Source organism: Dipodomys spectabilis, unplaced genomic scaffold (genome assembly GCF_019054845.1).
Source record: "Dipodomys spectabilis isolate Male_0828 unplaced genomic scaffold, ASM1905484v1 ptg000673l, whole genome shotgun sequence".
Lineage (NCBI taxonomy): Eukaryota > Metazoa > Chordata > Mammalia > Rodentia > Heteromyidae > Dipodomys > Dipodomys spectabilis.
In genome coordinates this window covers 934,345-960,320 of record NW_024871350.1, presented here as the reverse complement: position 1 = coordinate 960,320, position 25,976 = coordinate 934,345, and the positions used below count along the sequence as shown (strand labels likewise).

The window sequence follows — 25,976 nt, the reverse complement described above, 5'->3', positions numbered from 1 at the left end:
TGTCAGTTTTCAAAGATTCTTTGAGTTTCATTCTACAGCTCGGTTTGTCTTTCCACAGCATTGAAGACAGTGAAGACTGATAGACTTTCCATAAACTATGTTACCATGCCTATAGTGAGCTATATATTTTTTTCCTTTTCTTTACATAATGTTACAATTGAAGTCTCCATGGTTTACCAAAAACAGGGGATGGAGGCTAGTTTTTGATCTAAAATAATGACACTATACATGTACAATTTCCTTTTTCCCAGCTCAACCTAAGACTGTGTATACTGTATGAAGGGAGACTTAGTCTGAATATCATTTTTAGTGTGATGGTGATCGAACCAATATTCATTTACGTGCTGGTAAGCCAAAGAGTCCATTACATACTACAGTTAGATAACATCTATGATGTTATCTAAAAGTTACCATTGGAAATTAAAGGGAAAAAATTCTCCATCTTTTTGCCTTAACATTGTTATCCACAAAAATATGAATAATTTAGTAAAAGTCCATTACCTTTTCTTAAGAAACAGTTAAAATGTACATATTTGTGAATAAATTGTGCCATCATCACATATGACCAAGAGAAAATTACATTATCATGCTAGACTGATATGCCCAGTACAAAATTAACTCAGTCTGCTAAAGCTTACCATTTTAAGGAAAAAACCACATTATTTTAAAAACCTTATGTAAAATTTTATATTATTTATTCCTTTTGTGTAGATAGTATCATGGTAAGTTAGTAAAATTTTCTTGAAAACATCATAGAAGTAAAACTGCAAGTGTGGCACAGTAATGGAAGAATAAAAGAATTGAATCTGTTTAGAGAGTTGGAGGGCTATATTTCAATAGGGGACAACCAAATATTTTCCCCAAGAAACCTGTAGAAATCACCTACATTTTTTCAGGGACCTGAAGAAACACATTTGTGCTTTTGGAAGCTGATCATCTTTCACCCCAGAGAATTGCTAAGGCTCCTTTGTGAATGGACTTGGATAATATTTCCTGTGATGAAATTGACCAGTTTTAGTTGCTCAGCCTTTCTAGTCTACTTCATCCACTGTATACACAGCCCTCATTTCAAAGAAAAATTTCAACATCAAGTGGCAAAGTCATTTTACCAAGATTGAAATTTATACAACACTGCAAAACTTAGATCATGCAGTACAAATTGTGAACGTTACAAACTTGAAAACAGTAACAAAACAGATTATGTTCTCTACAAAAAAAGTGCAGAAATACAGTAATGAATGGCAAAAGACAATCACCATTTGTTCCTTACACAAAAAAGAATTTCTGAAAAATTTATTATGCTTAATACTTTTTTAATTAAAAGGCAAACATATCTACTCAGACCCTCCATTAAATGTGCCTGCTTATAGGCCTATCAGAAAGTTTCCACAGCAGCTTGAAAATCCAAAGAAAAACTAGGCTAGCAAAAAGACAGTACTAATGTGATTGTTTTAACCTAGAATACAATAAATTAAAATTTCACAGTAGTAAAACCTTTTCTCTCAATTTTGAGAATAGTAGCCAAACAGATTTCTTTGGGCCTACTGTTGACATGCATCCATTTGCTGTTTTACATATTCCAATCCTGAATGATCATAGGAAGAAGCCAGTATTTGACCTGCTAACTGACACTGATTCTTAGAGCAATCTCAAAGTTGCCACATTTCAATTTCAAAATGCATTTGAGCTATAATATGAGTGATTTATCATTTAGTAGTAGCTGTCAAAGTAAACTGCTAGATAAACCAAAAACATCTGGAACCATAAACAGAAGAGAGCTGTAGCTGAATTTTAATCCAAACCCGGCATGCTCACTTCATTAGGAACAGGAAACAGCTAATTAGTAATTTAATGTTTCATGTTTTTAAAAGAGTTTGTACTTGAGCTTCAAACAGAGATGATCTTATATGCATTCTGGATGTAAACAAGATTAAAGACCAGGAAAAGCAATGAGCAAAGCTTCTCCAGAGGAATGTTAGCAGTTGGGAACTTACAAGGAGAGACACACACTGGCATTTGGGGAAAGCTGGCACAGTTTATTGCTGTAAGATTTATCAGATAGGTAAAAGGGAGAATTTGATATATAAAACATGGTCATTTTTTAAACATACAAATGCAAGCTCATGCAGTCTTCTTAGCATAGCATTGCCTGACATGGGCAGACCCCACAGCAGAGAAGGCTGGCATGGCCTTTTCCATATTGGAGACCTTCTGTAATGAGCTGAATTATCTAGCCTTCAAAGTCCACAACTGGGTTTCCCAAGCCCCAGGAAGTGTGAGACTTGCATCCTGCGTATGTATTTCAAAACTGAAAGGAATAGCTAAAAACAAATGTCATAAAGAAAGAAGATATGCTGGAAAAGTCCAGGAAAAAAATAACACCCCACATAAGGCCTACTTATGGTTCAACCAAGTTAAATAAAATATCTCTCTTTGTAAAGATACAAAAGTGTCTTATTAGCTAACTTAATTTGAACTTGCTGTTTGATTCCTCATACCATTCTATAGATACTGCCTGAATACATAAGGGGGAGATAATTTTAGATATTACATTTTGTTATTCATAATTATTATTCATTTGATATTTGATATCAAAAAATTTTCATTTGATTTGCCTCAGTCCTTCTTAATGACTTCATGACACCAGAAACCAAATCCTGTGCATTTGAATGAAAAATTCTTCAGAGCTTACAGTATCTAAAATGTCACATTGATTTGAATTAAGGTAGTATCTAAGAAATGAGCAGGGAGGGGGATCATTCCAACAGAAATTTTACATAATGCAACAGGAAACTGATTATTAGGGAATGGACAAAATCTCAATTGGCTCTTGGCATAAGATGAGTAGAGCTTTTGTCACATCAAAATTTAAATATAACACAAGGTATTAGATTTTGCATGGAAGGAGAGCACCTTTGGTGAGGCATTAAATGATTTGATCATGGAAATACTGCTCTATTTGATTCATAAGAAGCATGAAAATGATGACATATGTCTGCCACCGTCTGTGGCCAGGTCACCACTAAGTAAACAGTTAATATTTCAGGCCATTTCCTGGGCAATTCAAGCCAAATAACCCATTTAGTCCTAGTCACTGAACATGTTAAGATATCTGACCATGTCTAGATTAGACGGTGAATTATAGAAAATATCCATAATGTTAATAACCCATCATCTGACTTTCTCCTTTCTTAGATGTCTAATAGACTTTCCTTCTGTTTCCTTATTAATAAAAAAACAAAGAAGAAGGACAATTGGGGATAGGAAAAGAGAAGAAAGAACAAAGGAGGTATTGGGGGTATCTTTTTTTTTTATCTTCTTTAAAGGTAAGGAATGTCCTAATATTAAGGAGTTCAATATTTTGCTGCAATATAAAACATTCAATGGAAAATGGAAAAAAATCTAGAAATTAGAGCTCCTTATGTATCTTTAGAAAACACAGCAGGCAACATCTTTTTTCTCCTATAAAAATGAGATTCTAGGATGCAATAAGAAATATTGATCATTTGTACAATTGAATTGCCTCCTGATTTAATTTTTGTCAAATATCATGTTGGACAAATATAAAGCTCTTTCCTGATAACCAAAGCTTAAAGTAGGTGTGATTGCATTTTATTTTCTCCCATACCCTCTAGAAATAGCATTTTCTCTATCTTAAGTCTTCTTCCACCTACTTACCCCATTAGGAGTTTGTTGTGTGGATAAATGTAATGTTTATGAACTCCTTTGGACGAAAGGGGTTAATGAAAGTATTATGTTCAATGACCTTTTTTTAGCCCCTAAAACTTGTGAGGCCCATTCCCTAGCACATCTCTCCTGTATGTGCAAGGTTCTATTGATCAGTCATAAACAAATAGTAATTGAAGATTCCATATTATAAGAATTTGAATATGAATTCTAAAGAATTACAACACTAGGTAAGCAGGTAACTGCTACAGCACCCTATCCGTGCCTATGATCAGTTGGAGTTCCGGCATCAGTGTTCATGCTGCACAGAGAAAACAATAAAACCTGGTCAAAATTTCATTCCAACAAAGAAAATTCAAAATCTATTCAATGTACTTCACTGAAAACCAAAAACTCATTTTTATACCATTTTTACTGTTTTATATATGTTTAAAATTGAAGTAAATCTATATGCAATAAATGTATTATTCCATTAGCTCTATCCATTGATCAAATATTCACTTTGGTGAGTCACATTATATTAAAATAAAATTATACAAAGGTGAGTAAAATTGTAGATTAAGACTTAATGTTATTCTCTAAGGGTTATATCAGTAATGTAAAAAATGGTGTAAATGATATTTCCTAATTCTAAAATATGCTGATGAGCCCCTTGAGCATGTTTGACTGCTTTATAATCTGCAGCAAAATGCATGACTAGCTTAATAAGCTGGCAATTAGGAGCTTTTCTGTTTTTCTCCATGGGCTAAAATGTAAGCAAAGATCTGTTACAGATTCTATAAGTCAAAATCTTTGTTAAGGGTTTCAATTTCCCTCAGGATGAGATATCCTTCTCTGACAAAAATAGTGGTTATTTGAAAGTAACTGCTCATTTTTGTTTTGTAGAAAACCACTACATGTGCTGTACCTTGTTTTCTGGAAATTTAGTTTATGTATATAATTAAATGCCTTTGTGATTTTTCCTACATGTTTACTTACAAGTGTTTCTTCATCACTTGCTCACCTGTTTAAACAAAAGGACTCTTTTAAGTACTAATAGGCTTCATTACAGGCAGACTTTAGGTTATTCAACTTTTCTTTGGTGGCAGATAAGCTATTTTTGAACAAATGGAAATATAGAAACTAAATTCTAAGATGTAGGTTCTTTAAGTTGCTTAATTAAAATGATGAGTACTATATAATTTTCCATCAAGTATGATCACCTCTGGAATGCCAAGTTTTCCTAACCTGAACAAGAAAAGTACATAATTATGTGCAGGCTCCATCAACATATTTCAGTCTTTACCTTAAAATACATGTAGAATAAATTTTATATACTTTTCACTTGTGGAAATATGTGAGCATATGATATTTTCAAATCAAATAAACAATTATAGATGAACTTATTTAGAGTTCCAGTCTGTTTTTAGTAGAGTTGTGTTTGTATGCAGCTATTTATTTGAGAGAAGGAAATGTAGACCATTATAAATTAGAGGTAAATTATAACATAGTATAGCATTTGCTTCTTTGTTTAGAGACTAACTTAGAAATAATTTAATAACTTTAAAACTTCATTAGTCATTAATTTTGTCATTCTTTCAGAAGGGTTTTGCCCTTGTTGTAGAATTTGAACATCTAAACAGAAGTTTCTTTTAAACAATAATCCTTTCACTGTTTTAGACCTAAAAGTTTGGATTTATCATTGAATCAGAACCAAGGCTGGTATAGGTTATCTCCCTTTCTACAAAGGCTATGAGATTAGAGATTCAGTCTCTCTTGCTCACTTTTAACTTATTCAGAATTTAAAATAGTTTTTTCATTACTGAATTTCAATGTACTATAAAACATCATAAAAAGAGCATGGATACCACTGTGTTGTCACATGCGTTAAAATATATAAATACCTTTTCTCTAAGTATGTGTGGAAGAAAATAGATTTAAAAGAAAGTGTCACAAATCAGTTATATGCCAGATATTTCATTTCTGCTTAAAATCACATTTTCAATAGAAATGCTACATTTATGTGAGTTTTATAAGGTATAGAAATAATGATAAATTCTGATTTCCATATATATATATGCCAGAGTTTACACCTAATTTATTTATGAAAAAGGTTAGGCAAATATTTGAATTTGATTTTATTAAAATTAAGGTAGGGACATTTCAAGGTTAAGATCAAGTCAATTTTTGATTGAGGACCCTGACTACTTGATTGGGGACCTTTTTGCATTTTAATTGTACTTCCAACATACCAGCTATTAAGGGCTATAAAAACGTATATGTCTAGTACAGAGACCTGCAAATTTGGGGCCACATCACAAATTAGAAACACTAAAGTGGAAATTAGTAGTGTGATAATGGCTAGCTACATCAAGAATCAATTTAATTGTTAATGCTATATGCAGAACACTATCTTCTTTCACAATATTCTTGTAGATTATGAAAGTGTATGTTTTTTTGCCTTTATCTTTAAGAAAGCTAAAGTGTTTAGGAAGCAGAAACAGGTGTTGTCTGAAGGAGAGTGGGGATTACGGGTGGGGGTGGAGAATAGAATGGAAAGTGAATAAAATCATAATAACCAATATGCATACATGTAATGGAACTAGAAAATCTGAGAGAATGAATGGAGTTAGGATATAGGGCAGCAGAATGAGAAAAATACAGTAGTGACACTGATCAAGTTGCATAGTATACATGAATGAACACATTAGATTGAAAGTCTTTCATAGAACTACTTCAAGGTAATAATAGCAATACAACTAATTATAAAGAATCTAAGCTCAAACTATAACTTATAAGTATGTAAGTTAAAATGTTTTATAAAATAAAGTTAGTTTTATATAGTATACATATGGAAATATTTTAATGTAATAGTTAAGCAAAATTAATATATTGTAATCATTTTGTAGTCATTATTTTGCAAAATTAGTAAACCATAATTTGTATGTTGTTTTAAGTGACAACATCTAATATTCCCTGTAGAAAGTTAAAATGAAAACTTTACTGCTCCAAAATGCTATGATCAACATTGCATTCATTAATTTTTATTGTTTTAAAGGAAATAAAAACACTGATTCATGTGTAGGACAATCAGTAAATTAAGAAGATAGAGAAAACTTTATAAAAGTTTCATAAAGAAAAAATTGAAAAAGTTTTATAGAGAGAAACGTTTTATAGAGTCTTTATAGGGAAAACAAAAAGTTATGATTTTTTGAAAGCTAGGAGGAGAATTGGTAAAAATGTTGTGCTGATAATCACTTGTATTATTAAAAGTATACTGTAGCTTAATATGTCCATTACTATCAATATTAATGTTCACAACTTCGTAGTAATAAAGTATGAAAAACAGTTTTTTTTATTCCTAGTTGATCTACTCTACAAAATTTTAAAGAGAAATGATACTTGTCTACACTTACTAAGAAAGGTTCAAATGATGATTAAATTATTGTAAGTTTAATGCAATTTTGAGAAATGAGTCCCAAACTACAATCCTCCCTTACATGCACTGTTCTTCATGGGGTAATATTTCTTAATAAGTAACCTAGTTCTCCATGAGACAGTTCTTGTTTTTGAATGAATGCTGGAGCTTACACTCAGGGTACTGTACTCTGATTCCAGTTTGTTTGTTTGTTTTGTTGGTTGTGGGACTTGAACTCTGGGCCTGGGTGTTGCCCCTCAGCTCTTCAACTCAATCCAAGTGCTCTACTGCTTGAGCCACAGCACCACTTCTGGTTTTCTGGTGGTTAGTTGGAGATAAGTCTCACTGACTTTCCTGCCTGGGCTGGCTCTGAACCGCGATTGTCAGATCTCAGCCTCCTGAGTAGCTAGTATTACAGGCCTGAATCACTGGTGCCTGGATACTTCCAGTTTTTTTGCCATGACTGCGAAGTACCACTTAAGCCATGCCTCCATCTTTGATGGTTTATTAGCGTCTCACGGACTTTTCTGCCACAACCAAAACATCATGAGTAGCTAAGTTTACAGGACTGAGACAACGTGGCCAGGCTTTATCAGAGAGTTTAAGAATACGGCTGAGTAGTGATATGTAATGAGGGCAGTGTCTAAGTTCCTACTACCAACATAGCAAGCAAATTGACTTCTCTTGGGATATTTCAATACCTACAAAGCTTAGGTTAATCATACATATCCAAATAACCATATAGAGACAGTATTGCTAAGAAGATACTTTTGTTAAGAATGACACTAAATTCACTGTCCTATACATGTACCAGCAATTGCCCCTTTTCCCCCACTACTTCATTTTTGGTCTATAAATTCCTCACTGCAAGAGTGATAAGTATGGTGGCACATACATGATTAAGAACCCAATAAAAATAATGCTTTTTGTAAGCGTAGTATAGGGATAATACTATATGATTACAGTTTCATGTGACACTATTGCAAATATTATTTAATAAAATACAAAGTGAACTTGCAAAATAAAATTTCAATTTTAGAAGACTTTCTCCCTCATGCAGTTCCTCAGGTATATATAGATTGTGGTTAGAGTAGGGCAAATTCTCAGTTTAAAATTTGTACTATACATGTAAAAAAATGAAGTATAACTGATCTAGCAGCCATAAAAGTTGACTTAAACAATACTTCTTAAGTTATAGTTTAAAAAAGACCTGTCAATTAATGAAATGTTCCTATAGACTCGAAGTACTGGCTAAAGAACAGCCTATCTTGGCTTGCAATTCTTACTATCTTGCTATCATTGTAATTTCACTTGTTATGTGAATGAGATATAGCTGGAATTTTAAGATTTAAATATGTAAGTGACATATTATATAATCAGAATCAGTGAGAAGGTCTTTCAGTTACTACAAAGCATTTTGTACCTATGCCAGTAATTGGAGTCAGGTACTCCTTCATAAGCAGGACCTAAATGATCAAGTAACTTCATATCCTCATAAATAGAAATAGAAGCATCATCTGCGCTTTAGCCTGGCAGGTATTCAATAGCACAGAGGTATGGTATTGTTTGGGAAAAGCATCACCATTCAAAATAAAATCTTGTGGAGGATGAAGAAAGTAAGAGAGTTTTCCTGAGTATGAAAGTAAAAACTGCTATCTGATGAAACTTGCAGGGAAAAACAAAACTGCTACTTACTGGGTCTTTTCCTACAGAATAGCTGCTTGAGCTTTTCCCACTTTGTGAGGACAGCAGCAGTAATAGTTCCCTACTTAGTACCGGGCCTTTAGTCTCTGATTTCTATTATCTATCTATCTATCTATCCATCTACCTATTCACTCACTTATTTATTTTTGTTGGTCATGGGGTTTGAACTCAGGGCCTGTGTGCTCTCCCTGAGCTTTTTTGCTCAAAGCTAGGCTCTAAGACGTTGAGCCGCAGTGCCACTTCTGGTTTTCCCAGTGGTTAATTGGCGATAAGAGTCTTACAAATTTTCCTTCCCAGGCTGGCTTTGAAACTTCAATCCTCAGATCTTAGCCTCCTGAATAGTTAGGATTACAGGTGTGAGTCACTTGCTCTTGGCTCTGACTTGTGTTATAGAAGGAAATTTTCACTTTACAATGGGAATCTTATAGAGCCTGTGGATATCTTCCAATACAGCACAAGACTTTGTGAAGAGAGAAACTAACAATTGATGAAGTGAGGGAAAGAGGTAGACAGAAGAACTTCTAAGAAAAGAGCACACTGTGTTAGAAGGGAGTAGAAAAGCCTATTCAATGATTTCTAATTGCTTTGTTATCATTTTCATTTTTCTTATATTTATGACAAAATACTCTTCCAAATTCTACTCAATCACAAGCCTATCACAAGGGCAAATTGCCTTTGGTAAATACTTACTTGGGATCTTAAGCTCTTTGGAATAATGTTGTTTGAAGTTACTAAGTGAGTCAAAAAGCAAAAAGACAAAGTCTCAGGGGTCAAAGAATTAGCTTGATGCAAATTGATCTTGAGAGAACGGATAAAATATACATGTTTATGGATATTATACATTGAAATATATTTTATAATATATGCATATTGAGTTATGTTATAAAATATAATGCATTTTTAATACATAGAAATTTTTGTTGTATCTGGCACTTAGTCACATTGCTTTTAATTCTTTCTTGGCATTTTTGAAAGATAATATATGGGCAAAATTATTAAATTTATTTCCTTGAATGGTTAGCTTATACACCGAATACACTTCTACATGTATTCCTAAACAAAAATGATTCACAAGGAAAAAAATTTATTATGTTAACTTTTATCACAAATTTTATTTTACTTTTGTATTTAGGTTGGATTTCAATATCTAATTCTGGTGTGTTGGTGGCAAAAAGAAGGAAAAACTATTTAAGATTCCATCCTATTTATGGAGAAAGATAGAAGAAAAACATTTTAGGACTTAAGTCATTTTATGTCTTTGTCAAACACATACTAGAATGTAAAAATAGCTCAAAGACATTGACATTCCACTTGAAAAATGAAATGCTTAGCTTGTATTTTTTTCTTTTACCCAAACAAATACAAAGGCAGAAACAGCACAACGTATCTGGGCGTCCTTGTGCTTTATGATGCTATCGCCCCTGAACACCTTTTTATTCTTTTATTATATAACTAGAAAGTTGTTGAATGTCTATTTTCTAAATGCCTGTTTTCCAAAAATTAGGTATTTCATATTCTGTGGTTAATTTACCTATTATTACTATTAAGATGATAATGTCATTTTTGCAAAAAAATAATTAAAATACATGCACTTTCAATTGGACTTGTAGCCCTTAACAATGAAATATAGTCATACAAAAGTTAACTATAGTATAAACATCCAAAAGAAGAAGTCTCACTGTGATCATAAAATGATGTTATTTTCTGTTCAGCAGTTCATGTTACTGCTGTTCATGCTAATTAATTAAAGGAGCTGTTGCAGTAATGTTCAAACAGGGAATCTGAGAAACTGAGAGGGCTTTTAGGTCTCCAACTGAAGTTAAGTCAATCTGGGCATAGGCAATCAAATGAAATGAAGTAACTTGTCAGTGCTAAGCTTGCAAAAACTGTGAAGTTTGACTAGGTAGTAAAAGGATTATAATTAGATTTCCAATAGGATAATAACTAAATGGCAGAACGCAGTAAAAAGAAAATATTACTTTGTTAGCTAATGGTACTGCTGTTTGGTTTTAGTTTTTATCCACTCACTTGTAGTTGTGCTAATTTAATTTGGTTTTATCAGCAAAATGCACTACACAAATGGTACTTGAATGTCATTTGCAAAAATCATTGATCTGAAGGTGCACTTAATGACACCTGGTATGTTTATTTCATGTGAAGCAAAGATTGGTTGATAAGATGGTTGATGTGCTGTCTTGTAGTTCCCCAGCTGAGTTATTGAAACCTGAACAGAGTCATATTAGTGTATATACTTCACTGAAAACTTCACCTCCAGAGATTTCAGACACTGTCATCATACTGAGTACGTATTCACTGCTATAGTGCCTGAAAACGTTCTGGAGAACGGTAAAGAGCTAACAAGTAAGTTGTACAGATATTCTTTCACTGGAAAATGGATGTATGATTTTTTTGTCTTCAAAGAAATAAGTATAAGAAAATGAAATAAAGAAGCTGATAAAGTTGATAATACATATGAGAATCATAGTTCATGAGTATTTTGCACTAAAATCTATGTGGACATTATAATAAAATTTGACATGACTTTATTGCTTCTAAGGGCGGCCAGACAACATTTTTCCAATTCAAGAGATTTTACAGTGGAACTAATTGAATTTCAAAGGGAAAGCAATAGCTTTAATGATAGATGTCTATCCAGCAGAGCTATCGACAATAGAAAGAGAAAGGGTTTCAGTGTTGTCTGAACTGTTTGCTGTGATGGCAATGAGTTTTGGAAATGGCATTGTATTGACAGACATGAATTGAGTCTCACAAACAGGAAATAATATTCTAATTAAAAATGGATAATTTGGGGAGGTAAAGTACATGAAAGCAATATTAAAATATGGTTTAAAACAACACTAAAACAAAAAGATATTAAAGTTCAGATGGAAAAATATAATACACCAAGGCAAAATTCTTAGAAAAATTAGGAAGATGAATGCATTTTATGTTTTCCTAGTATGATATATTTTGTAAAGTTTGTCAATAAATATGTAAGCAATCTCTCAACTTGGACTGACAATTTTGGGATTTTAATGCAATTATTTGACCTATTTGAAGATAACCGTCTAATCCCCTGGTTAAATAAAAAAATAACATTTTGCTCAAATTAACTGAATTTTGATATAATATGATTGTACAATCATTTTAACATGAGATATTTATGCAAGTTCCCAATGACATTGAGAACCTTATTACTTGTAGTGTTTAAATGTTGTACTAATTAATGACATAATTCCATTATTATCATAAATAATTATATTGTATTCTAAAGGGCAAATGTTCCAAAAGAAAGTATTAATAAATCATATATATATTTATGTAAATATATGTATGTGTGTGCGCGCACATTGGCAGTACTAAGATTTGAAACTCAATGATTTTTCTATTTGTTGGCAAGCACTTGAGCCAAGCCTCCAGTCCCATCATATTTTCTATGAGCACAAATGCCACAAATGCCACAAATGCCAAATAATTTGATTTGTATTTAAAAAAAGAAGTCAATTTCTTTGTTTTAATATAAGCTCCAGCCCAAACCATCTAAAATTCTATTGCTTTCTGGTTTGTTAAGATAGACAACAGCCATAGAAGTTATTAAAAGCAAATAATCGGCATGTCTTTCCTTATGCACAAATGAATATACATAAGCCATTCTTTACAAGTAATATAAAAATAAAATTTTGGAGAATAATAACTTCTGCATATATGACCAAAATAGCAAGAAATGAAATAAATTTGGGACAATTTGAATGCTTCCATTTATCTCAAAGTTTGGCAAAACAATACTAATATGATCTGTAGGCATTATATGTGGAAGAAATAGTAAAGAACTGGATGGAAGCACAGGGTTAAAGGATAATGACACTTTTTCATAGTGTGCGTGGTTTACTCCCTCTGATTCTAATATTAACCTTATATCCTACTCAAATTAGAGGCATAATCAAGATCAATATTCCTTGATGACAGTGTCTGAATTTCTGTGTCACTGATTCAGAAAAGATGAATACAATGTTTCCGGCTAATATATCCCCTACTACATTGCTGGTATCTGAAGGCAACCTCCAATTCCAGGTCCACAACTGGTGAGATTTTCTTCATGAACTTAGTTGCAGCAATTGATTGGTCAAACAACAAATCCCATTCAAATTTGTTTTACTAACATCCTAGACACAGTCTTTAAATTGAGGTTAGAAAGCAGGCAAGCAGAAAATGGATAAGAAACAGTAAATCTTCATTGGCCCACTTAAGTGTGCAGACTTTCACATCTAACAAAGTTAATGCATTAGGTATATACAGGTGCAGCAAAATAATCCATTTCCAGAAGTGGAATAAGCTCTGATATGCCCAAATGTATAAAGATGATTTTCTAAACACTACATAAGTGAAGGTTTCTAAATTTCATGAAACTGCCACATAATATGTTGAATCTTTAGACAAATACATATGGATCTTTTGGATCACATCTGTTGCCTTCATATAGGTACAGACAAACAGCACAAAGAATCAGTTTGTTAAATCTTCCACAAAGAACATATTCATGGACATGTTTGCTTTTTAAAATTAGGAAATAAGTATCTCAGAGAAAGGTCTATTTTTAAGTAAGGATTTTGTTTCATAATAAGTGTGAACGATAAATGCGAACTACATAAATGTAAAGGGCTAGAAAATTGCATTAGTATTACATTGGTTAATTTCTAACAGTCATATGAAATTCCTATTTTTAACTGTTTTCCATTCATGAGATTATATTCATGTATTTCATATGATTTCTTTTTTTAAATTTTATTTTATTGTAAAGATTCTGTACAGAGGGGTTACAGTTACACGAATAAGATAATGAGTACATTTCTTGTCAAACATTTTAACCTCCTCCTTCTCATATGTTTTCTTACTACCAAATATATAAAATTTTTCCAATGATCTAAGTATTAATGGAAGTAATGAATTATGAATCAGACTCTTCATATTTAGGTAGTTTCTTAAATTAGTGTAAAGATTTATGAGTTAAAAATTATGTCTAGAATATCTGTAATATATCAGTAAGTTACAATTATTATATTTATGGCCTTTGCAAATAGCAATTAGTAATGCTTAAAAAACTTAAAAGTAAATTACTATCATAGTTATACACTTTTAGAATACTTCTAACATATAAATGCATAACCTTTTCACAACTAAACATATAAGAAATCTGCTCATATTGAAATTTGCACTCTAAATGCAATTGTGTTGTTATTCTGTTTTGAAGTCACGTGAAGTGTATTTTTCTAAAAAATATCAGTGCACGTTGCTTCTTATGTCATATTATAACAACAGTTAAACTTATTCAGCCTCTTTGAATAGTAACATAGGATTTCATTCCCACCTCCTCCAGGGGTTATGTATTAGCAGATTAACGAAGTATGCTTTTTACCATACCTTGCATAGCAGCACTATCATGAGGAGTCCCATTGCTTTCTATTTCAATATCTGGAATTCCAGTATCTGAAAGAATTGGCAATCAATATTTAGATGCAACTCTATATTTTATAATTCACATTAAAAGTAGTAGTTTTGGCTCACACGTGTAATCCTAGCTATTCAGAATACTGAGATCTGAAGATCACAGTCTAAGGCCAGCCCAGAAAGTCTGGGACTTTTCTTCAATTAACCACCAAATATAACCAGAAGTGGAGCTGTGCTCAAGTGGTAGAGCACTAACCTTGAGCAAAAAAGCTAAGGGACAGCACCCAGGTTCTGAGTTCAAATCCAAGACTGGCATATATACACACATAAAAGTGAGTAGTTTGGTCCTATGGATAATGCCAGGCCCTAGGTAATGTGTGTGTGTGCGTGTGTGTGTGTGTGTGTGTGTGTGTGTGTGTGTGTGTGTGTGTGTGTGTGTGTTTAATAGTAGGAAAAATGAAAAATAATGATAAACTGTAGCTGAATTATACAATTGAAATATGTACTTCCAGGGACATAGTAAATACTGATTTATCCCATTTCTTTATGGTGAATTTTAGGATTTTAATCCATCTATAAATACACGCTAAAACCATCAGACTGTCCTGACTGTAGAATGAAAAAAATGATGAATATGATTGCAGAAATGGAAGTGAATTTATAAGTTGTGATGGATGATGGTATTATCTTTATGCTAAGTGCAAGTGTTAACCAAAAATTATGGTTTGTGGTCTTTAAGTAGTCCCAGCTTTAGGAGCAAATGCATTACTATTGTGCTCTTTAGATAAGCTACAAAAGCTAGGAATCATCATCTGAATAGATTCTGAGTGTATATACTTATTGGAAAGTATGTGAATTTACTTGCACATTTAATTCACATTGGGTCAGAATGAGGTAAAATATTGCTACCTGTTTTCCAGTTCAAAGCCCATGGAAATTCCCAATTAACCACCAAAAGGTCAGAATGTACCTTTGGCTCAAGTGGTTGAGTGCTAGTCTTGAGCACATAAGCTCATGGTCTGTACCCTGAGTTCAAGCACCAGGACTGGCACACAAAAGCAATTCTTAGCAAACTTTACCAATCACATTCTCTTATTACATTAACATTGATGGAGTCAGAATAAAAGTAACCAGCATCTTAGTGTTGATGAAAATCAACTCCAGCACATATCAACATTAGTTAACATGGATAGATCTAAAACACTTACATTAGTCTAACTACTTATACTAAGTCTGAAAATTTTTCTATTACTTCTAGGTTTTTTGTACCAACCGTAATTGAGATTATTTGGGTTTGCTTAACTTTAAATTGACTTTTAATTATTTCTGGACAAAGTGTTCATCTCACCCCCTTTCTCTTTTATTTTCATTTTCCATATTTCCTTCCTTCCTTCCTTCCTTCCTTCCTTCCTTCCTTCCTTCCTTCCTTCCTTCCTTCCTTCCTTCCTTCTTTCCTTCCTTCCTTCCTTCCTTCCTTCCTTCCTTCCTTCCTTCCTTCCTTCCTTTCTCTTTCCTTCCTTCTCCCTCTCTCCCTTCTTTCCTTCCTTCTTTTCCTTCCTCCCTCCCTTCCTTTTTCCTTTATTATTCACCTTTAAATCAGATTTCTCTTTGTTTACATAGAAAATGAAAAGTCACTACCTTTCAACATCCTCAGGCCACTGTCATTATTAGTAGTTTGCTTAAGTGCCTGCTCCACTTGCTCCCGACGCTTTGATTCAAATTCCAAGGCTTCCTGCAGTTTTCTCTTGGCTTTTTTCTCCTTCTTCAGGCGCTTTTGCATGGTAGCTGAAATGTGGAGAAGTAATTTACAAATTCCTCATCAATATAACAGTGCTGCAGGTTTTGATGAATTATAAACCACTGATACAGGTGTAGAAAGAGAGAGATAGAAATGTACCTGTTGACATAAAAACAGATATTTTTGGTCCCAATTCTCATTTGGTTCATCCATGGGAATTTTGTTCACTGCATCAATTGCATAACCAAAAACCTCAGTTTAAGTGCAAAATGTATATGTTCTGTAGTATGCATGCACTTGTATGGTGATGGCTTGCAGAAGTATTTTCTACTTTGATACATTGCATGCATTTAATGACAGTATTAAATATTTTATATTTCTCTTAAATTATTCTTATTCATTAAGTAATTGCTCTTCATGTTTTAAAATAAAAACCTTGAAAATATATTAGGTTACATAACATGGTTATTAAAACAAAAGTGGATGGTGTCTATTTCTCTCAAATACCAGCAGTTTTAAAGGCAAAGATTAATGCACCTATCAGTTTCTTCTTTCTCTCCCTTGTATACACACACTCCACACACACATGTACAGAATATTTTTCAGCAATGATTATATGACGTTATTAGAATGTCACTACAGCAATGTCTTTGACAATCGAGAAAAGTCAAAAAACAACAGCAAAGCCAAAGAACAGCTTCTATGCCTCAATTCTAAAGGTTTTATGTTTCCATTATAAACTTTAAATTGTGCTCATGCAAGATTATTTCTAAACTCTAAACCTTAAATCTATGACATTTCCGCAAATAAGGTTATTGAACTCCATAAATATACTAGTTTATAGCAGTTCTAAGTGGATATGGTATTTTCTGAATAAGTTTTAATTAAAAAATAAGATTCTGAAGTTTTGGCAATAAAATAAATTATGTAACATATGAAAGAAATTTGGTAGTACTGGTTTTGAACTGAATTCTAAGTTTGCTGGGCAAGAGCTCCACTGTTGAGTTACTACTTTAAGTCCTAGATTTTGAAATGTTAAAAGCATTCATATATATTTAACATATTTTAACTTAACTGATTTGTAGGCTAATTTAAATTTCAGTTCTATTCATCTCACAGTCACTGTTTTTTGTTTTTTGGTTTTTTTTCTTTTTTGGGTCCAGTCGTGGGACCTGAACTCTGGGTCTGGGAGCTCTCCCTCAGCTCTTCAGCTCAAGGCTAGTGCTCTACCACTTGAGCTACAGTGCCAATTCCAGCTTTTTTCTTTTTGCTTATGTGGTGCTGAGGAATCGAACCCAGGGCCTCATGCATGCAAGGCAAGTGCTCTACCACTGAGCCACCTTCCCAGCCCAACATCGTCTTTTTCTTTAACTAAACTTGAGCAACTTGAAAACAGTAAGTTATAAATACATTGCCATAAACTTCAAACAAAAATTCCTGTCTCACATAGTAACAAAATTGAATGTAGAAAGAAAATATGGTTCCTATAATCATATTAATATCATTCAAATAACATCAATTTAAGCAGATATCTAGATTTATTAGAATAATCTCAATGTTATTACTCTTTTCCTATTTTATTTGGATATTTTAGGCATATAAAGGTGTTTCATTGTGATGTGTGCACCCATGTATACATTACAACTTGGTAAAACATATTTCCATTGTTTAAACGAGATATCTGAATTTATTGACATTAACGAAAAATGCAACATTTTTCATTATAAGCAATTTTTCTATCTAGTAGAATCAATGATGCAAAATGCTCTACACATTGCATCTGCTGAAAATTACAATCTTGTACATTGTAAACATTATCAAAACCAGCTATATTTTAAAATGATAATAAAGGTAGTTTATTTAGACCCCAATATATGGAACATTTCACTTGAAATATGTGACATGTAAATGATATGATAATGCTACAAGAGAAGTAATATCATTTCCATGTCATAGAAGGAAATTCAATCTTTAAGATTTACCTAGTCCTTAAATTTACCTAAGATCACATAGCTAGAAGTTGGTAAAGGCTGAGGACTAAAGGTTTCATATGTGGTTATCTCCAAGCAAGAGGACCACAAAGTTGTTTAAACCAGCACACAACCAATAAGGTTTCCTGGAGCTCTGTATTTGTATGCTTTTCAATGTTTGTTCTGCCAAGGATATTATTCTATATGATATATGTGTTTCATTCAAGCAATACTCTGGCAAACAACAAAAAATTAGCAAAGTAGAATTTTTTTAATGTGTACCATGTTTTGTTCAATTAAATTAAAAGGTCAAGTATTCTTTCTATATACATATATATTGTATATGTTATTATGGAGTTTGAGTATGTAATGTTTTATATATTACTAATATATAATACATATGATAAATATGTACACAATGTTCTTTCCATTGTGGAAACATATAGTTTACAAATTAGTATTTTAGTACAGAACTTTTTTATTGTAAAGATGCTGTACAGAGGGTTTACAGTTACATGAGTAAGGTAATGAGAATATTTTTTTGTTGAGCATTGTTACCCATACCTTTTTTCTCCTATTATCCCTTCCCTCCCCCACCTTCACCACTCTTCCCCCCACCCTGCCCCCAAGGCTGTGAAGTTTATTTCCAACATAGAGTCTTATGAGTCTCATTGTTACAATGGGTCATCCTGTGTCCTTATTTCAGAATTTTGTTACTCACTTCTCCTCCCCAAATTAGATAAATGTATATACAAAATGCAGGGTACCAAAATCAAATGCAGTGACAACAGGGAGTTTTCTTTAGTTTCTTTTATATATTCTTCCCCCTATGGTACAAATTAATTTTTAGTGCATAATCCAGTATGTCTCCATTCTCTGCTCTGTCTCCATCTATACATCCACTATCCAGTATTCATCATTACAGTTTGCATTATTTCCTTGCTTCTCTTCTTACACTGTATCACCTGGAATCATTTACTTCATAAAACTCAAGGACTCTCTAATAACTGTATATAATCTCCAATATATGAAGTCGTTTCTCTTTGTGCCTATACTGATAACTCTGTCTAGAATACCTGTACATCTCTTATGTTCATATGTCCTTATTTAGTCTATTGATCTTTTAATATGCAATCATAATATTCAATGCATATCCCATGAAACTAGGGAAATTGAAGGCAACAGTTGGGTTGGGAGGGATGGGTGAGAATGATGATAACATTGACCAAGATGCATTGTACTCAAAATGACATGTTGAATGGTAACTCCTTTGTACAACTACTTAAGGATAATAAAAATATATTAAAAAAGATAAAAAGCATCAGGAAATATATCTTTACTATCTACATTCCCAGCAAGCTAACCAAGCCTCTCTATATATATATCCCTACAATGTGCACAATTACTTTTTACAAATTTATCTAACAAACAAACTGGTTCTGTCAACCTTCCACAATGTAATTCCCTCAAGGATTTACAGTGACTGAGTTTCACTCTATAATACAAGAATCTAGTACAGGGCCTAGGAGAAGAGTAATTCATGTATAAATATTAATACTCATAGACTATTCCAGATCCAGGTATATTTTGTAAAATTGAGAGAGAATGATGAATAACCATGTTTTCAAATCTGCAAGGGACCCAAAATACAGATCTAATTCTTTTAGCACAGAGACAGCATTCAATTATAACCTTGTGGGTTATACACAGGATTTGATTTGTAGATAGTCATTTCCTCTCAGTATTTCTAAGCTGCACCTGAGAATATTTCCATTACTATTTCAATACTAACAACATGACATGCATTAAACTTACTTCTGCTTTGAAGCTCCACTGCAAGCTGTCTTTCTAGGTTTTCTCTAATTTCTCTCTCTCTGTAGAGCTCCATTCGCAGCTCCTTCTTTTCTTGCTGAATCTGCTTCTCCTGGATGCGAGCATTATCCAAGGCCACTTTCAGCAGACCCTGTCAAAGTACAGCAAACAGCATGCAGTTCATCTTATCTGTTTTAACTTTGAAAATATGGAATAATTTATGTAGGTGCTAATGTCTTGTATTACATTTATTTTGTTTATAGAAATATTGTTGACCTGAATGTTGGTCAACAGAGTCTCCACAGAGGACAGACTATCAGCAAAAATGAATGGTCCAGGGAATCCAGGGGGCAAGGCCTGCCCAGGAGCCAGCTGGATCTTGTCCAAGGGCGACTTCATCATTGGAATTTGAACTGGTCCCTCTTCTGCAAGATAAAATTAATATCAAAAGAAGTTTTTATAAATTATTAGCTCAAACATTTCACCAGGTCACCTTTAAAAGGTATCTATATAAATTCTGTTCCTGAAACAAAATGATGCACATTCACAATATAGTATACCTATTTTTCATCTGCCTCTATTGTTCTTATATGATTCAGTCAAGAACTCAAGAATATAAAAGAACAAAGGTAATGGGTAGGAAGAAGTTTTGTGTATATATAATTGATAAAATTTAAGATATATACAAATGACATGTATTTTTATAAATATAATCACATTCCTTTTTTGGAAAACCAGAAGGATTTTTTTCCCTCTTTGTATTTACCTATCTACCCATCTATCTTCAATTATTTTAACAGCTGCATTGAGGAATAATTTATACACAAGACTTCACTTACATGAAATTGATCCTCTGTAGTAATTTTGCATTTTTATCTGACCATCACAACATTACAACATACCTATTGTTAAAACTTTGGGTCTCTGGTTTTCACCTTGGTATGCATTATTCTTCATTCTGTAATGCTTTGCCCTTTAGATATTGTATACAAGTGGAATTATAAAACATGTAGTATTTTGTGCCTGGCTTCTTTCACATGAATTTGTACATGCTCTGTCATGCATCAGGAATTTCTTCTATTTTCATTGCTAAATAGTATTTTATCCCATGAACACACCACCTTTTGTTCAAATACTATTTGGTAGGAATTAGGATGTTTCCCAAAATATATGCAAAGTACGAAAAAATAGGCTTATTTCTAGTTAGAAATTTCAGTGCCTCACAATATTTGAAATTTTTATTACCTTTAAGTAGTTGTACAAAAGAGTTACAAAGCATTTATGAATTTAACAAAGCATTTTATGAATACAATGCATCTTGATCAAAGTCCCTTCTTTCAACATTCTCAACCATTCCTTCCTACCTACCCCTTCCCTCATTCTTCTTATATTTGTAGGATATACATTGGATTTTTGTCTGCATTTTCCCCTTTCTTATCTTCATTGGCCCACTTCTTTCCCCTTGACCCCACCCAAACCTTTTGAATGCTGTTTTCCTGGTTTTTTTTTTTTTATAAACACTTTGTTTATAATTCCCTACCTTTTATTTCTCTACTGAGTGGAGGAAACAGATTTGTACTACTAGACATCATCAAGAACCAGTCTGCAATGCTTGGTTTTAAACAATATATGAAAGAATACATGTAAAACTGCTTTGTAAGCAGAAATACCATAACAAGACCAGGAAACATAAAAGGCAGAAAATATGTTAGGGATTTTATAATTATTATTGTTCACTAATGTTTAATAGGAATATTCAATTCTTACTTGATTTAATTGGAAGTCAGATCAGCATGCATTGTACTTACAAACTGTCATTGAATTGAAAACCCTTTGTAGAGCTAGTTAAGAATATGTAAGATAAAATAAAAAATACAAAATAATTTTAAAATCTTGGTTTTGGTCTGGCTTCTGCAAGGATGCAAATATGGATTTACAATATAGTTAGAATACATTTTTTCAGTTGCAATCAGCCTTTATATGTGGTACAGTCTTGAACCCTATTGATTTTACAGTCACCATATTTTGCTGTGGGATTTCTCATGTGAGAAGTTGAGACATGCATTGTGGGAACCTTCATTTAGATTACTTGATGGAATAGAATTTTCTCTGAATAAAATGCATTTAATATACATCATTTTACTATTTCCTATTGTTTTCAAAACCAATAAAGATAAAAATGCTGATTAGAGAATCAACAGTTTTATATTATGTAAATCCCAATGTTAGAGTAATTTTCAGTCTTAAAGAATTTAATAAAATGGATAAATGATACCATTACATTTTTTATTGTAAAAATACCGTACATGGGCAAGGTAATGAGCACATTTTTTATCAAACATTGTTGCCTCCTCCTTTGTTTCCCCTTACCATCCATTCCCAACCTCACCCCCATTCTTTACTATAAGAACCTTTGATAATTTTCTTAGGAATTGTCTTTTAGAAAGTTTAAAAAAAGACTTTCTGGATCACTGATACATAAGCTTCCTGAAAGTTTCATTTACAAATTCTGTAGTTATATGAAGTTGGAATTTAAAGTTAGCTCTATATTCAGTGAATTCTTTTGATAATATGTTTTGTATTGTTTTAGATAACCGTGTTTGAACTCAGGGCCCTGGCATTTTGCAGGCAGGTACTCTATGTATGACTTGAGCCACAATCTCAGCATTTTTGTTTCTTTCCTTCCTTCCTTCCTTCCTTCCTTCCTTCCTTCCTTCCTTCCTTCCTTCCTTCCTTCCTTCCTTCCTTCCTTCCTTCCTTCCTCCCTCCCTCCCTCCCTCACTCCCTCCCTCCCTCCCTTCCTTCTTTCCTTCCTTCTTTCCCTCCTTCCTTCCTTCTTTCCTTCCTTCCTTTTTCTTCCCTTTTTAAAAAATAGGGTCTCTTATTCCTTATGTTAGGACTGACCCGAAATGCTACCTACTATTTATACTTTCCATAGCTGGAATGAAGCCATAACTTCTCTTTCTTCCATCCTCCTTCTTCCCTAATTACTTCCAATGTGACTGGTGGATTTGGAAGACGTAATGTATTATAGTTATAAATTATGTGACTATATTCACCTACATGGTTTCTTTGGTATATTTTCTCCTAATTTTTTAAACCTAAATCCTAAAACACATTTCTTAGCTAGCAGCTTTACTTTATGTGTGTGGAAGGGGGGGGGGACTTGAACATGGGGGCTGGGCACTGTCTTTGACCTTTGTTACTCAAGGCCAGCACACTTGATCCACAGCTCCATTTCTGTTTTGTTTTGGTTTGGTTTTGGTGCTTAGTTGGCTATAAGAGTCTCACAGACTTTCTTGAATGGACTGGCATCGAACCCTAATCCTCAGATCTCAGTATGACAAGTAGCTAGGATTATAGGAGTGAGTCACTACTGCCTGGCAGCACTACTGTTTTAAAAGTATAGTTCTCAACAACTAGCCAAACAATGTTATGCTTTAGTTGTTATTATTTGATATCTACATTAGGGTATGATTTTGTCTTCTCCATATGAGTGCATTAAGAATGAATCAAATGACTTTATGATGATTTATCAGCATTTATAATAACCAGAGCCTCTAGATCTTTGTATTACTGATTATACATCATATTGTAAGAGTTTATATAGGGGGCTGGGAAGGTGGCTCAGTGGTAGAGCGCTTGCCTTGCATGCTCAAGGCCCTGGGTTCGATTCCTCAGCACCACATAAGCAAAAAGAAAAAAAGCTGGAAGTGGCGCTGTGGCTCAAGTGGTAGAGCACTAGCCTTGAGCTGAAGAGCTGAGGGACAGTGCCCAGGCCCAGAGTTCAGGCCCCACGACCGGATCCAAAAAAAAAAAAAGAGTTTATATAGTATTCAAGATCTACTTTTACAAAATAAACTGTTACACAGTCAGAACATTGACTTCATGCTGTTTCAGGGATAGCATAATATTTTCTTTGAATGTATATTTTGTATCAGACACAGAGATCTTAAAATTAATGGATTTATTATTATACACACATACACAACAACAGTAGTTAGAATCTTAGAAGTCCTTTTCCATAAAGGAAAGAAATATATTCAGTATGCATAAAACAAAATTATAACTACGTTAAAATTGCTAGAAGTCTTCGATTTGATGATGAATGAAATGATGTTATATTGGCTGAAAGGAAAATTACTATTGACTATGAAGATGGGTTGCATGGTCTATGGATTGTAATGTTGCTGTACAGTAGATTGAAGTTTCAAAATAGTATTAGTCTTCTTTAAAGAGATAGACACAGCTGAATTAGGTGTCGCTTGCTGCAGTGAAGAACAAATGCAAAAAGAATCATATTTCATCAGACCTAGTCAACACCAGGAACATAAATAGAAATATAAGAGGTATGCAGGCAATGATTCATTTTGATAATCTGGCCCAAGAGAGACACATAGAGACAGCACACAGATCTAAGCTTCTACCAAAAGACAAATAGGACACAGAGGGTGGGAACCAGGATGACAGTGCAGCAGAGGTCACATCGATTTTCAGCAGCAGTTTTCACACAGATGAGATAACCCTGGACTCTATTTGGCCCATTGTTCATATCCTACCTGTCTCAAAAGCAATAAATTTCCTACTCCTAGAAAAAGGGCAGTAAAGAAGAAAGATTCTACTTATGACTTCTTATGATTAAGTTTCTGTGCTAACCAAACATGCTTTTCAGACCAAGGTCACATTGCATGTTAAGGTCTGTAATAGCCATAAGCTAGCAGAAGGATATTATGTTTCAGTGTACATGCATGGAACCTGAGGATATTCATCATGTTCCTTCCCCTTTGATTGAAATCCGCTACAAAAACGAATGATAAATCTACTAGAAATTGATTTCAATTTTCTAATGGGTCTTCCAATATCCAAATGGCATCTAAGTTTTGCTCAGAGTTCAATTAAGTCACTGTTGTGTAGAAGTTTATTATGCAAAGTTGAGAAATCCTAATTGGCAATGAAACTGAAAATAGGACAAAGAGCTGAAACATAGACTGTCAGTGAAATAAAAACATTCCTTTGTAACCACAAGAGAGTTTTGGTTTTTTTTTATTTTAAAAGTCTAGCATTCAAAATGTGTATATTAATACCCTTATCAGCACCTATATCGAAATGATATAAACCAAAGGCAGGGACACTGCCATCTATTCAAGAACACAAGCAACCTTTCCATTTATTGAAGCAAAGTGAAGATGGCTTTTATTGAGCCTGTTTGTTAAGCCTGCTGTACTTTCTAATAGCACTTGGGAATCCACTTAGAGAACAGGCTCTTTATTTTAATTTCTTGCTTAGGGCCCAGATGAATAGATTTAAAAGTTGACAAGAACATAATTTGTAGGGGAAAAAAGGATAAATATATGGTAAATACTCTGAATGGAAAAGTGCCCTTGAAAATTAAAGTGAAGGCTGCTAGAGACATTTTATATGACTCCACTGTTTATTTTCCCACTTTCTTGTGGAGTTAAGTGTTTCTTCTTTCCTCTCAGCTTTGAGAATTGTAATACAAGAATAGAAACAGAACACAGCTGACTCACTGAGTAGTGGGTGGGGGGGGGATGCAGCTACCTACCGGGTCATCAGTTTTATTCTTTAACAAGTAAATTATATTCCATTATTTGATTTGAGAGCTTTCCCCTAAATACAGCTGGCCCAAGGGACTCTCCTTTGTCGATGTCATTAGTATTACATTCAGCACAAGCAAGACACCTGCTTCCCTCTTCCAAACTGAGGAACAATAACAGCAACAAAATGACCAACTGCTGTGTAGTGAGGTGACCTGCATGAATATAAGGAAGTGTGCATAGTCTCAGTTGAACAATGACTCCTCAAGCATTGCCATTGTCAAATGTGGAAAAGAAAAAATTTGATCTCCTGTTACATTCTTTAGGGAGATAAGAATATCACAAGCAAATGGAAATAGCTAATAGCAAAGAAATAGGAAATAAATTGAGATAGAATACTGTGAAAACCTATTCCAGTTCTTTTTTCTTTGAATCCTAGATTAGAAACAGCATAAAGTCTATTTTGTAAATTATAAATGAAAAATTAAATCACTATCAAGTATTATATCTAATAAAAGGCATACTTAGTAAAATGCCCAGCATTTCTCATTATATTATTTTGGAAAAGGTAACTACATTACAGAAGTGAGCAATGAAGCATGAGTTGTTACAGGCATAAATCGCTAACTGCTCCTAGACATTCAAAGAAAGACGACTATGCTCTGGAG

The 25,976-nt window shown here is 33.3% G+C and overlaps 1 protein-coding gene across 1 annotated transcript in view; it reads right to left on the bottom strand.

The window, feature by feature from the left end:
* The window catches only part of Dach2 (dachshund family transcription factor 2), a 542,498-nt gene that overhangs the window by 597 nt on the left and 515,925 nt on the right, over positions 1-25,976 (bottom strand). Inside the window, exons 9-12 of the mRNA XM_042672182.1 lie at positions 20,030-20,178; positions 19,757-19,904; positions 15,872-16,018; positions 14,207-14,272 (exon numbers count right to left, since the gene is read on the bottom strand). Of these exons, the coding sequence (XP_042528116.1) occupies positions 14,207-14,272; positions 15,872-16,018; positions 19,757-19,904; positions 20,030-20,178 (510 nt within the window). The remainder of the gene's footprint in view (positions 1-14,206; positions 14,273-15,871; positions 16,019-19,756; positions 19,905-20,029; positions 20,179-25,976) is intronic.